Source organism: Gobius niger (assembly GCF_951799975.1).
Source record: "Gobius niger genome assembly, chromosome: 19".
Lineage (NCBI taxonomy): Eukaryota > Metazoa > Chordata > Actinopteri > Gobiiformes > Gobiidae > Gobius > Gobius niger.
In genome coordinates this window covers 10,357,272-10,370,106 of record NC_136870.1, presented here as the reverse complement: position 1 = coordinate 10,370,106, position 12,835 = coordinate 10,357,272, and the positions used below count along the sequence as shown (strand labels likewise).

Here is a 12,835-nt window from a genome sequence, read left to right as displayed (position 1 = left end):
TTTTAAGATATGATGTTGCACTTTTAGAACAAAGGTTTTCTGTCATTTTAATGCCTGAGAGTTGATAGTATCGAGTATCGTTAGAGTCAATACTGTCATTTATCGCATACTTTCCTGCCTCAATATATCGAATTTGTTATCGTGACAGGCCTAGCAGTAAGTTAGTTCTCAGTAGAAGTAGTGGATCAAATGCAGAAAACACATTAAGTGCATGTATACTATAACCTTATGTGGATGTAGTAGTAGTAGTTGGTGAATACCTCTCCCAAGGCGTGTTTCACTATTACCAAAAGCACAGGTAAATAAAAACTCTTTCAAACTTTATAGTACTGTTTCTTTCCTGCTTTCTGAAATGCTTTCATCTTTTTCTCCCTTGTTGTTTTTTCTGACCTCGTGTACTGCAGCAGGTGAGAGTGACAGGCGGAGAAGAATGAGGGGATACCAGCGCCGGAACGGCAGCTAAGAATTCACCCCGAGGCCGAACAGAGGACAGGTCTATATGGCACCACAGACATGGAGAAGAAAGGAGAGTCTGAGGGGCAGCGGGATCAAAGATGAACCGAGAGAGAGAGGAGTGAAAGTGCGCTCCAATGAAAGAGGAGTGCCCGAGCAGATGACAGAGTTGGGGATGGACTAAAGGTGAGGCCAAGGCGCTGCTTTACACACAGAGACGTTTACAGACAATGCTTTAGCGAAGGCTTTCCACTGAATAATGAAAGATTGCACCAGAATGGATGGTCCGTGGTTGGACACGAATAGACAGCAACTTGGCTAAAAAAGCTCTTCTCTTCTTACTTTACTGGGGGAGGTCGTTCTCAAAATTATTACTGCTGTAAAAGTGCTGATCACTAAGTACAAGGCCACTACTTTGACCACCAGTATCTTAACGACTACAATTACCTTGAATATATGTCGCCAGTGAAAGATGTGGGCCAAGTTAATTTACTGTTAACACCAATTACTATTTGCAAATACTCTCCTTGGGATTACTGCAATGCCTTTCAAGAGTGCTACTTACATTTCAATGGTTTAGAAGAGTTTGTGAGCCACTGCGTAACCTCTGATTTGTTGTTTACCTGCCCTCCCTCTCTCCCTGCGCCTCTCTCTCTCTCTTTCTCTCTCTCTCTCTCTCTCTCTCTCTCTCTCTCTCTCTCCTCCCTCGCACTCGCGCTCCCTCCTATCTCTCCCAGTGCAGCAGGTCCCTGGAAGCAGCCAAACTGTCAGCCACTGTTGCAAACACATGCTGCTCGCTCGTGGCTCGCCTCGCTTTTCATTTCCTGCCAAGCTTGAAGAAGGAGTAGGAGAAGGAAGAGGAGGAGGAGGAGGAGTACTGGAAGGAATGAAAACTTAGGGATAGAAGGTAGTGGAGATCTTGGAAGAGACGCGACCTCTTTCCTGGCCGCGTTTTGAGGGAGCCTTACAAGTGATGCCTCGGAGGGGCGCACTTTAAACAAGACTTTTATTTTTTTCTTGTGAGTTGTTTTTTTCTTTTTTTTCCCTTCCAAAGATGAGAAGGGACCGCCTCGCCATAGCCGCGACTCTCACTGCCATCTTCTCGGCCGACCTGTACTTTGTTTTGTTACCCAAACTACGCACTTTCAGCCACGGGTCGGGAGAGCCGTGCTCGTGCCCGCACAGCAACGCGACAATGCCAGGACTGGTCATGCCTTTGCTTTCGAACTGGACTTCTCCTGCTGCGCCGTCATTAGAAACCAGCACCGCCGCTTACAAGCCAGAGGAGGATGCGGGGTCCAAGCTGGAGAGGCTGTTCGCTCATCCGCTGTACAACATCCAGACACCTGCGCTGGAGGCGGAGGAGAGGTTGCTCGAAGTGGAGCTGCTGATGGAGTACTACAAGAAGAAGGTGTCGCGCTGGGAAAGGTTGGTCGCAGAGGATGGAGAATGAAAACATGGGATAAAAGTGCTTTCATTTTAGTGCCGCGGTTTAAAACATTGTTAAAATAGATACAAATGAGTCCATACATTAAAAGTAGCCGTCTGGACTTGGTTGTTTAGATGTTTCACCTCTCATTCAGGAGCCTGGAATAATGTAACCTAGCCCAGATGACTACTTGCAAAACCTTTACCATGACTGTTTAAGCTCTCAGTGGTCCAGGAGTTTTCCTTACGACACAACCTTCTACACAACCCAATCCAGATGACTACTTGTTGAAACTCCTCGGTGCTTTTGTTACATTTAGCACATTTAGCCATGGTTCCAGCTTTGCCCTTAATAAACAACACTTCCATATTGATTCACTTTAGTGCAATCTTTAAACAGAAGTGTTATGTGATATGTTAGAGGCTGTGCTGTCAGTGACCTTATGACCAGCCCAAACCATTATGTGCCGTAAACTCACTCTACCATAACATATACTCACCGCAGACATAACCCTGAGCAGACTGTTTGCTCTCGGGCATTTTTTTTTTTTTAGAATTTTTTTAGTGCGTGCCCCGAAAGTCCAAAGGCTGAAGCGAGAGAGAGAGAGAGAGAAAAAACTTCACAAACATGTCACTGTGGCATGCTCTCGTTTAGGTAAATAAGGATTTAAAAGTAGTAAAAGCCTCTTTAATCCATAGCTGCCGCAGCTCTCTTGGCGTTAGAGAGGCTGCCTGTCTATCTCCACTTTTAAGACGGAAAATTGTGTGTAACATGAGTAATAGGTTGTGTTTTGGATTTCAAACTTTGCAACAAATATCCAACAAAGAAGCCTTTTTTGGCATGAACACATCAAAAGCGTTTTATTTGCACACTGGGAAGGAAACGCGGATGCATTCCTGGTCAGTCTATCTTTGCGCGTTTCTAAAACAGCAGGACAAAAACAGAAATAAACAAAATTGACTTTGTGTTGCACCTTTGCTCCAATTACCCCCGAGCTGTCAGTCCGGTGTGCCGCATGACTGATGAGGCAAACCTTTTACTTTGACTTGTGCTCAATCATCTTTCTTTTTTTTTTTTGCCAGTCTCGGGAGTTTTGGGGGGGTTTCTGCTGTGATGACCATTCAGGATTTTGTGGTCAGCCCTCTCAATGCAAGTTTACTTTTTGGCTTAGAGCAAAACCGTACCAAAAAAAAGTCTCTCTATGTTCAAATGGGAGACTATAATTGCGGCTGTAAGATTCATTGCAATCGAGCAACAAACATATACATTTTTTTCTCTCTGTCTGACATGAAACCAAAATTAACTTTTCCTTTAGGTCAAGTAGAATTGTAAAAAATATTTCTATTTGCTAAATGCCAGAAGAATGTTTTATATTCCTTTTTACAAAGCCAAAAGTTGATATACATTTCATTAATATTTGGTAGACTTGCCTTTAAACTGTATAACTTGGGTCAAACGTTTTGGATTTCCTTCCACAAGCTTCCTACAATAGTTGGCAGGGATTTCGATGTCCATTCCTTCATACAGAACTGGTGTAACTGAGCCACATTTGTAGGTCACCTTGTGTGCACATTTCAGCTCTGCCCATACATTTTCACCTGGATTGAGATCAGGACTTTGTGATGACCACTTCAAAACGTTAACTATGTTATCCTTAAGCCACTTTGTAACCAGTATGGGAGATTTGGGATCACTGTCCATTTGGAAGACCCATCTGTGCCCAAGCTTTAACTTCCTGGCTGATGTCTTGAGATGTTGCTGTAATATTTCCACATAGTGTTCTTTCTTCATGATGTCATCTATTTTGGGAAGTGTGCCAGTCCCTCCCGCAGCAAAACAACCCCACAGCATGATGCTGCAACCCCCGTATTTCACAGTTGGGATGGTGTTCTCAGGCTTTTTCCTTCAAATGTGACGATGGTCATTGTGGCCAAACAATATGTTTTTTTACGTCAGACCACAGGATATGTCTCTAAAAATGTCTTTATCCTTGTGTGCATTTGCAAACTCCAGTCTGGCTTTTTATGTTTCTTTTGGAGTAAGGGCTTCTTTTGGCAGAGTTCCCTCTCAGCCCCTGTCAGTACAGGACTGGTTTCACTCTGGATAATGACAAACTCTTACCAGGTTCAGCATCTTCACCAGGTCTTTTGTATTTGTTCGTGGGTTGATATTCATATGTTAGACCACAGCACGTTGATATCTGGGACACAGGGCGCGCCTTCTTTCTGATCTGTATGATGACTGGACATTTCCATCATTGTTTTAACCATTGAACGTGGCACCTTCAAGTGTCTTGAAATTGCACCCAAGGAAGAACCAGACTTGTGCTTCCAAGGTCATTCCATCATCATCTGGGCTTTCCCAAATTGTTTAAAGGTATAATAATCTAAGTGTATGTAAGCTTTTGACTTTGTAGAATGTAATAAAAAATATATATACCGTATATATCTCATTAATCTGGCATTTAGCAAATAAAAATAATTCTTAAAATTCTAATTGACCTACAAAAGTAAACATTAATTCTGGTTTCATGTCAGACAATGAGAAACAAAATGCATATATGTCTTTTTATGAACATCTTTTCAAAACATCTTACACTTTTCCATCAAAGACCAAGACAAAAACTTAATTAAAATATGCTTTAAAAATGTACACGGGTATGTGGCTCATTTATGTCCATTGCACTGCATCAATGAAATAAAATATATATAATCAGACCTCTACAAGCAGGTTCGGAAATGCATGTGATTCTTTTATTTGTTTATCTGGTAATGTTTCAGTATTCATTCAAGTATCAGTGCTCCTCCACATGTTAAATACTCATACAAAGATCACTATACATCTGTGCTCCTGAAGCTCATCTATTATTTCTCCGTACTTGACACCCTTTGTACATCTCCTGCCATTCCCTTTTAGGCATATGAAGATCTACAGTGAGGCGGCCGCCATCGTAAACATTTCAATCACCGCGCCTGAGGCCACCTTTGACCCCGACGCCAGCTGGGTCAAATTTCATTTGGGAATAAACCGCTACGCTCTGTACTCTCGAGACGACCCCTCGGTCCAGCAGCTTCTCAGAGACATGAAATCAATGAAGGTCATCAATGCAGGTGAGCCCGTACTGTACGATTGCGTTGGGAAAAAAAGACAAGGCACAAGTAAGGAACAATAAGTTAATATGAAGGCCTATAGTTTAGCTTTTCTTCCAAAACTGTGCAGCCCTACTACGACAGGTGAGTGAATATTTGAGACAAAAGAGGCTCTTCTTATGGATAGAGGTATTCAGAAGGCAATACACTGTGGGTGTCATTTACCAGCGCATGTGCAAAGCGAGTAGCTGTGCAAAAGTGGATCAGCAGCAGAGTCATTTATGTAATTTTTAGTCAAGTACATATCAGATGTGAGGCCCTAAAACTGTAATACAGGCAACATCAAATGGTAAACTAAAGCAGTACTAAGTAACTTGTTTACCTTAATAAATCCTTTCCGCAGTCCCTCTGGGGGTAATACAAGTGTTCATGGGATGAGTGGGGGTCTTTCATCTCCCCCTGGTGTCTCTGGCCAGAAAACCCCAATTGCAACTCTCCTGCCTCCAGGTCGGAGTCACCAATACACACTAATAGAATCACGAAGAAGCTAACAGGCTAACGGGCAAAGCTAACTGCGGGCTAGCGCCACTTAAACAGTATTTACAGCCAAGTTTGAGTGGAAAAAATGATCTCCATTGTGTAACTGGATGTACAATATCCCTCTGTCCCTTTGTCTTTTCTGTCAGCGTTGTATTTACTCTCACGGACAAGTTAATGAGTAAAAAAACGTAACATGCTACAACACCTGCAGTTGTGCTTATGGCCTCTAGGGGCATGAGTTACTTAGTACTACTGTAAGTGCAACATGGCAACAAAATAGAATATTTTATTTTTCAGCTTACACCCGTGTTTAGCACCTGCCTTGATAAATGACCCCCTGTGTGTAGTTTAGTTGTCTGGTGCTGGGAAAATTAGAAACTTGAGAAGGGTTCTGAAGAGTGCTTACATTTTATTTTTTGTAAAGCTGTACAAAAGATTGATTTCGACTAAAAGGCTAAACTGTTTCCACTGATTATGTACATGTACATCAACACATGTGATTTGCAGTCTGATAAATTTTCCTATACAAATGACGGGATTTGCATTAGAGCGTTCATTACCATTGTGGTACACCGTGTTCCCAACTTTACCAACCAATAGATCATGTCAGATTTTATTTCAGTTTTATGCCTTTGGGTTTGCCCTCATTTAAAACCACTCAAGTCATGGGTAGGTTGGTTTTAGCTTCAGCCCAGGCTTTAACATGACATACTGTTATTGGTTTAGATCTGGTGACATCCGCAAAGCCTGAAATTTGTTACATTGCATGAAAAGTTTGAGAACCAATGTTTTAGATCTGCCCTCTCAAAGCTAGTAGTATTTATTGTGAGGTTTATGTTGCTTGTCATTTATTTCTACCACAGATTACACTCAGGACGAGAAAGCTTTGAAAGGAGCCTGCGACTGTACTCAAGGTAAACCCACGATACACAACACGCAGCCTCTTAATTGCTTTTTTTGTTTTGTCTAATTCACACAGTGCCTGCTGTAACAGGATAATAAGTGTTTCTGACTGGTGCTTTGTTCGCATACGTGCTGTTGGAACCGTCACAGGCGAGCACACTGCGGCCTTTGTGATAATAGGGATTTTTGTTTGGCTTCTAGATCTGTGAGACATGCACTTTGAGGGGAATACAAAACGGTAATGTTCAAAAAGGCAGCGCTTAATTTAATGTTTGATATGTACATGCTCAGAAAGAAGCTTTTCTGTTCTTACACCCACACACCACCCACGCTAACGCTACCTCTAAGGAAGCTGTTAAGAGATGTATAATTTCATAACAGATAACTTGCCCACCTTTTCAGTGAAGTTTAATGAATGGGGGCGCAGTATAAGGCTAATGGTCATAATGAAAACAATGAATTACATGTGTTTTCTGTTTGTTTTTCAAGCTTTTTACGCATCAACTTGTAAAAAAAACTGTTATTTTGCTGTTCCCCTCAAAATCTTAAAATACCAGCCTGCATTCTTTCTTCCTGCGCACATGTGTAGTCGGTGTTTTGGTTCATTCTGCCTCGTACTGACTGACCACACAAACAGCACTTGTTGCCAAGACAGAAAGCATCAAAACAATCTCCTTCTCTCAATTTCACATTTAACTTTGCCAGACTTTCTCTCGTTCTCCGGAAACAGCGGTGAGAGCGACCGTGTCCAACACCCACAGAGATGGTGTTTGGGCCAGTTTGGACTCTCTGTTCTTTAATTCTGAGAGTTAAAGAGTGAAGATTGTAAAGTCTATATGTTTTGCTATGAAAAGCCTGCGTTTTATAGACGCAGCGGGGGAGGTGTGTGTGCGGTTAGTGAAGCCGACTGCAGCGAGTCCAATTATGTTTTAGCACATCAAAAACACCACGGGGGGACATTGCCGTGACACAGAATGATCCTGTGTATTTTTCTATCTATTACTTTGTTCAGTGGTGAAGCCCAGTGGACATCACCTGAAGCTGGCTTTGAAGATGAGCAACTTTGCCAAAGTCATGTTCAAACCAATGAGGTGAGAATTGAGCGAGACAATATACGCAGGCTGTCATCACAGGTGGAGGTATCATGAACCACTCCCTCGCATGTTTATCTGAAAATGCCCCATGACAGAACAAAGTGAATATTTCAAAACAATGTCAAAAACCCTGTACATCTTCAAATATTAGATCATGCCCTGAGAGTTTATACACGGTGAAATTGTCTGTCAAGTCTCATCTTCCTCTTCTTGTCCACACATGCAAATTACATCCAACGTTATTTATTTGTTTACCCATCTGCCGTCATATAGAGGTAACAAAAACAGCAGTTTATTATGTTTATTATATATTGTATAAAGACTGTGCTTTCAGATTATGCCTGTTTCTTGCTGCAGTGTTGCCATTTTTTCTAAAAAAAAAAAAAAAACCTTTATGTAATTGTGTTGCCAGGCAGCAAAGACATGAAGAGACGCCTGAAGACTTCTTCTACTTTGTTGATTTTCAGAGACACAACGCAGAGATCGCTGCCTTCCACCTGGACAGGTGCAGTCACATAAAACCTCATTATTTTAATGCTTTTCCTGTTTGTTTGTGTCATACACCGACTATTTTAGAGCCTGGGATTTTATGTTGCATATCTGCTTGGGGCAAAATGCGGTAATGGCAGCACATCTGTTACTTTACCAGCTTTTATTAAGGTGCTAAAGCACTTTCCTCCTATTGAATATGCGGAGCACCTTGTGAAAGCCATTTTACCCCAATTGATAACTCAATAACTGAAAAAAAGTCAGCTAATCTGTGTTGGTGCCATGGTAATTACCTTGTCATAGATTGCCCCATATCGGCCCTGCCCAGGATTTCCCAAACGGCTGATCAGTACAAAACCACAGCCTATGGACACACACAACTTAGGTAATTGCACTGGGGCTGAGCTGGTGTGATTCACTGAGGACTACAGTCGTGTGGGTGAGACAGTATCATTAGGAGGCCACATACACACAATAAGTCACAGCTCCACCACAGCAGACCCAAAACAACACAGTGCCACGTCAGCATCCGTTCCCCAATCACTATCATCGCACGCCACTAAGTGCTGTTATGGAGTGCATCTGCTTATAAACCTGATTCCCCAACAGCATTACATTTCAGCTTACGTTTAATTAAGTGCGTTGTATCTTGGCCAGCGCTGCGACTGCTATAGGCCATTTCATATTATCACGAAAATGGGAAACGTGTAGTGCCGCAGCGAATAGGTTTTACATAGTGATTTTTGCCGGATTGCTGTTTTAAGAGGCAGCTTTTCCGATGTGGCCCAGCGGGGGGGATAAACATTCGGCACTGCAGGCCTTTATAAACATACCGAGTACCACAGAAGTTCATTGATAAGAAGCACGAGTAGGAACTGTAAACAAGTGGGAGTGAGGTTTAGTGTTAATCTTACAGTCAAGAAGGAGTAGGCTGACACACTGTCATGTTTTTAGAGTCCTGGACTTCCGGAGGGTGCCCCCGGTGGTGGGCAGGCTGGTGAACGTCACAGCAGAGGTCCTGCAAGTGACCCAAAACGACGACCTGCGAGCAGTGTTCTTTACGTCACCCGGTAAACATCCTCAGCAATTGCCATTTCAGTCGAGGAAAGTGTTTTTGGAAGCTTATTATTAAAGTAAACTACTTTCTCTGCTGAGTGCTTTGAAACGTCTTACCACTGTAGCCACCACTGCTTATCAATGACAAGACTTCGCTTCAAGGGCAGCAGATTAGAAAATAGAAATAGAAGTAGATAAAACAGAAGAAGCAACAATATTTCCACTGACAAAGAAATGTTATATAAGTTATATGTAAATAAAAGTTAAGGAATCGGTAATGGGACAGCTTTGTGGATTCATTCAGTAGCAAACAGCACATACTGTAATGACAGAAGACCCAGATTTCTTTCTTAAACTATGTCTATTCACATTTTGCTTTTGCCTTTCGCCCTGAAAAACAGCCAACAACACGTGCTTCTTCGCCAAATGCCTGTACGTGTGTAAGACGGAGTACGCGGTGTGCGGGCGTCCAGACCTCCTGGAGGGCTCGCTGTCCGCCTACCTGCCCGGACTGAGCATCGCGCCCCGCCTCTCCATCCCCAACCCCTGGATCCGCTCCTACACCTTCACCGGCCGCCAGGAGTAAGTACAGTGGCTTTAGAATCTTTCCATATCTACGTTTGTTCCATTCTGCTGCCGTCTGATACTGAAATGATAGAATATAGAAATTGTAATGAAGATTTTCATTCAACGAGTATGAACACTTCCACTGTACCGAAAAGTGGTGAGTCACACAGCGTAAAAATCCCATTTACAGCTCATCTTGTTTTGTAGGTGGGAGGCGAATCCGTTCTACTGTGACACCGTGAAGCAGACGTACCCTTACAACACAGGAAACCGCCTCCTCAATATCATCGACATGGCCATCTTTGATTTCCTCATTGGTGATTAGAATTGTACCCCGTTTAAAAAGCGCTTTTCAGACGTCTATGAACTTTTGTCAACCTTTAATTATTGTGTGATTTGTAGGAAACATGGACAGACACCACTATGAAATCTTTACCAGATTCGGGGATGATGGACTCCTGCTTCACTTGGACAATGCGAGAGGGTGAGACTCATTTGAAAAAGAAATTTCAAATATTCAAAGCAACACAAAGCAGCTGCAGCAGATGACTCAAATGGGTATTTGAATATGATCCTTTCACAGCTTGTTGTGGCCAAAATGTTTCCATTATAGTGGTTTGTAAATGTATCTGCTGTAATACTGGGATATAGTTAGCGTATTAGTATAGTGTCAACATGCACTTCACTGGCTCAGACAGTTTGTTGCAGCCATTAGTGTGTTTGGTTTGGAGCAAACTCCCCACAGCTCAAATATGAGATGTTTCCTCTCCATTTTCATTTAAAGAGGTTAGATGCAAGTAGGCCATTTTATACTCACTACTGCCTCCTCAGGTCATATGTGTAACTGCAGCTTCTATATTAAGCTTGTGCATTCGGACCGAAGTAACAACTTTTTGAGTGACAGTGCAGGATTTTAGAGGCAAATGTGGTGAACAGGTCTGGGCTCATTCTACACCTTAGGACAGTGCTGGAATCTAAACTCCATATAGTCCCTTTAAATATGTAATATTTAACCAAGAGACAGTGATATCATGCATAGAATTATGTATGTGTCAACAGTGACTTAAAGAATATTATTTGTCTAGATTTGGAAAACCATCTCATGATGAAATGTCCATCCTGGCTCCACTCACACAGTGCTGCATGTAAGTACTTTGACTTTTGTTTTAGGGCTATTTCGATGAGATTTCAGAAGCATTGACATTAGAAAGACCGCTGCAAGACCATATCACTAATAAATAAAAGATAAACTTGAGCGCTTTTATTGATATTTCCTATGAAAATACAGCAGCACCAGCCCTGTATCAGAGTGGGCATCATAACATTGTCGCCTCTTCATGCCTTTGTGTGCAGGATAAAGCGCTCCACACTGGTCCGCCTGCAGCTCCTGGCCCACCCTCGCTTCCGACTCAGTGACGTCATGCGGGAATCCCTGGAGCTGGACCTCCTGCTCCCAGTCCTGACCGAGCAGCACCTTCTCGCCCTGGACCGGCGGCTCCAGAAAGTGCTGAGGGCCGTGCAGCGCTGCGTTAGGAGGCTGGGGGAGCACGAGGTCATCGCCACGGACTTCATCAAATCCACCCTCAGACCCCACACAGCCCCGCAGACCACCACAGAGATCAAACCGGCCAGGTAACAAAGACTGCAAGGGCCGAGGAGACGCTACCCTGTGAACAAACAAGCCTCACGCTGCGCGGGTTTAATGAACAGGTCGTAAACAGAGGAGACGGACGACTGTGAAGCAGCTAAAGCTCCTCTGAAGACCGGGACAAGGAGAAGGAAGCCATGCCTTGTGTTTTAATGTGGCCAGATGATTCCCCTAGGGTGCACTTTATGGACGTTTTCTCACTTTTCATGTGCACACAACAAAGATGAGTTCATTAAGTCATGACCAGGCAGTTCTGTGCAAATGTTTTTACTCTGGGGGACAAAAGCTGCCTGAGTAGCTCCATTTATTCTACATTTATTCTGAGTCGTGTACTGCTCCATAGGAATCTGATTTCAAGGCATAATCAACAGGCGCAGGGTAAACTTCTACTTGAGTCCTATTATTTTGAAGGAGCACTTTCTTGACTAAATCATTTGGTTTGACTGGAATTCTCAATCATTTAAACCTTTATTTAATTATCATCATGGTATATGTTTTGTCCTTCTTGTACACACAACCATGTCCCATGATTTGTCCAGGCTGTATCCACTGGAGGGAAATCCACTTTCTATGGAGCAGTACCAGAAAGACTTCCTCCGTATAGAAGATAAGTAGAGAATAAGTGAGATAGCTTTCCAGGCTGCAAACATGCACCTGAAAGATAAAGAGATGAAAGATAAGACCACTGCCAAGGCATTGGCCCCTATCTCACAATAGTAGCAACTATATGGAGCCAAAAAATAACAATATTACAATGATAATCAACTAGACTGAATTAACTATATTGATATTATTTCCATTCTATTGTGGATACTTTGATTTCAGAAAGAGTTGTAATGCACTGGATTTGAATCTCAAGCTGCTGGAAAACCGTTGTGAGAGTAAATGATAAAGAGTAACGAGAGTAATGATAAAAGTCTTATTTTGTGGGATTTCATTGTTCTTTTTTTTGTTCCTTTGAGCGAAACTGTCCTAATTGGTGCGTGCGTGTAAAATACCCTATATTAGACAACCACTTACTGCCATTCACTCCACCCCATTTTCCAGACACATAATCCTCGCCTGTGCCATCAGACAGCCCTAAAACGCCTTTACAACATCACTGTGGACTTAAAACAAGCTCGGGCAGAGACATAACACTTTGGTATGCTTCACAACTCGCTGAGGTAATTATTTTGGAGCAGGCCGTATATCTGCAAAGTCATATGTGAGTAATTTTCTAAATCAAGACACATTCCACCCACAGGTCTCTCTGATCAGATTAAGAGAAGAAACAGCAGCTCTTTTTTGTTTTATTTGTGGCACTGTATGGAGCTGCTGATAAGATCTGTGGTGCACAGTGGGTTTACATTAATTCTACAGCACAATACATTTCAAATCCTTGTCGACCACTTATTTGATAAGAACAATAACAAGATCTTGAATACATCATCAGGGATATCTTTAATGAGCAGTCAAAAGAGTAAATGGTTTCTGAAGTTGCCTCACAGCAGAATAGTTATGGTGGCCAGACTTTAAAGTTAACCTCTAACCCCCAAGTGAACCGAGCACATTGCCTCCAGTTCGG

The 12,835-nt window shown here is 42.5% G+C and overlaps 1 protein-coding gene across 2 annotated transcripts; it reads left to right on the top strand.

Moving 5' to 3' along the window:
• Positions 1 to 441: 441 nt before the first annotated feature.
• Positions 442 to 11,600, top strand: fam20a (FAM20A golgi associated secretory pathway pseudokinase). 2 transcript variants are annotated; one of them, XM_079576918.1, is made up of 12 exons: positions 442 to 639; positions 1,196 to 1,881; positions 4,799 to 4,992; positions 6,375 to 6,425; positions 7,427 to 7,505; positions 7,921 to 8,013; positions 8,952 to 9,067; positions 9,455 to 9,635; positions 9,828 to 9,937; positions 10,023 to 10,104; positions 10,706 to 10,765; positions 10,974 to 11,600. In XM_079576918.1, the coding sequence occupies exons 2-12, from the start codon at positions 1,508 to 1,510 to the stop codon at positions 11,254 to 11,256; spliced, it is 1,623 nt and encodes a 540-aa protein (XP_079433044.1). In that variant the 5' UTR covers positions 442 to 639; positions 1,196 to 1,507; the 3' UTR covers positions 11,257 to 11,600. The 2 variants fall into 2 exon arrangements, with proteins under 2 accessions (XP_079433044.1, XP_079433045.1); XM_079576919.1 differs by lacking the exon at positions 442 to 639 and having other exon boundaries at positions 1,191 to 1,881.
• The last annotated feature ends 1,235 nt before the right edge of the window (positions 11,601 to 12,835 follow it).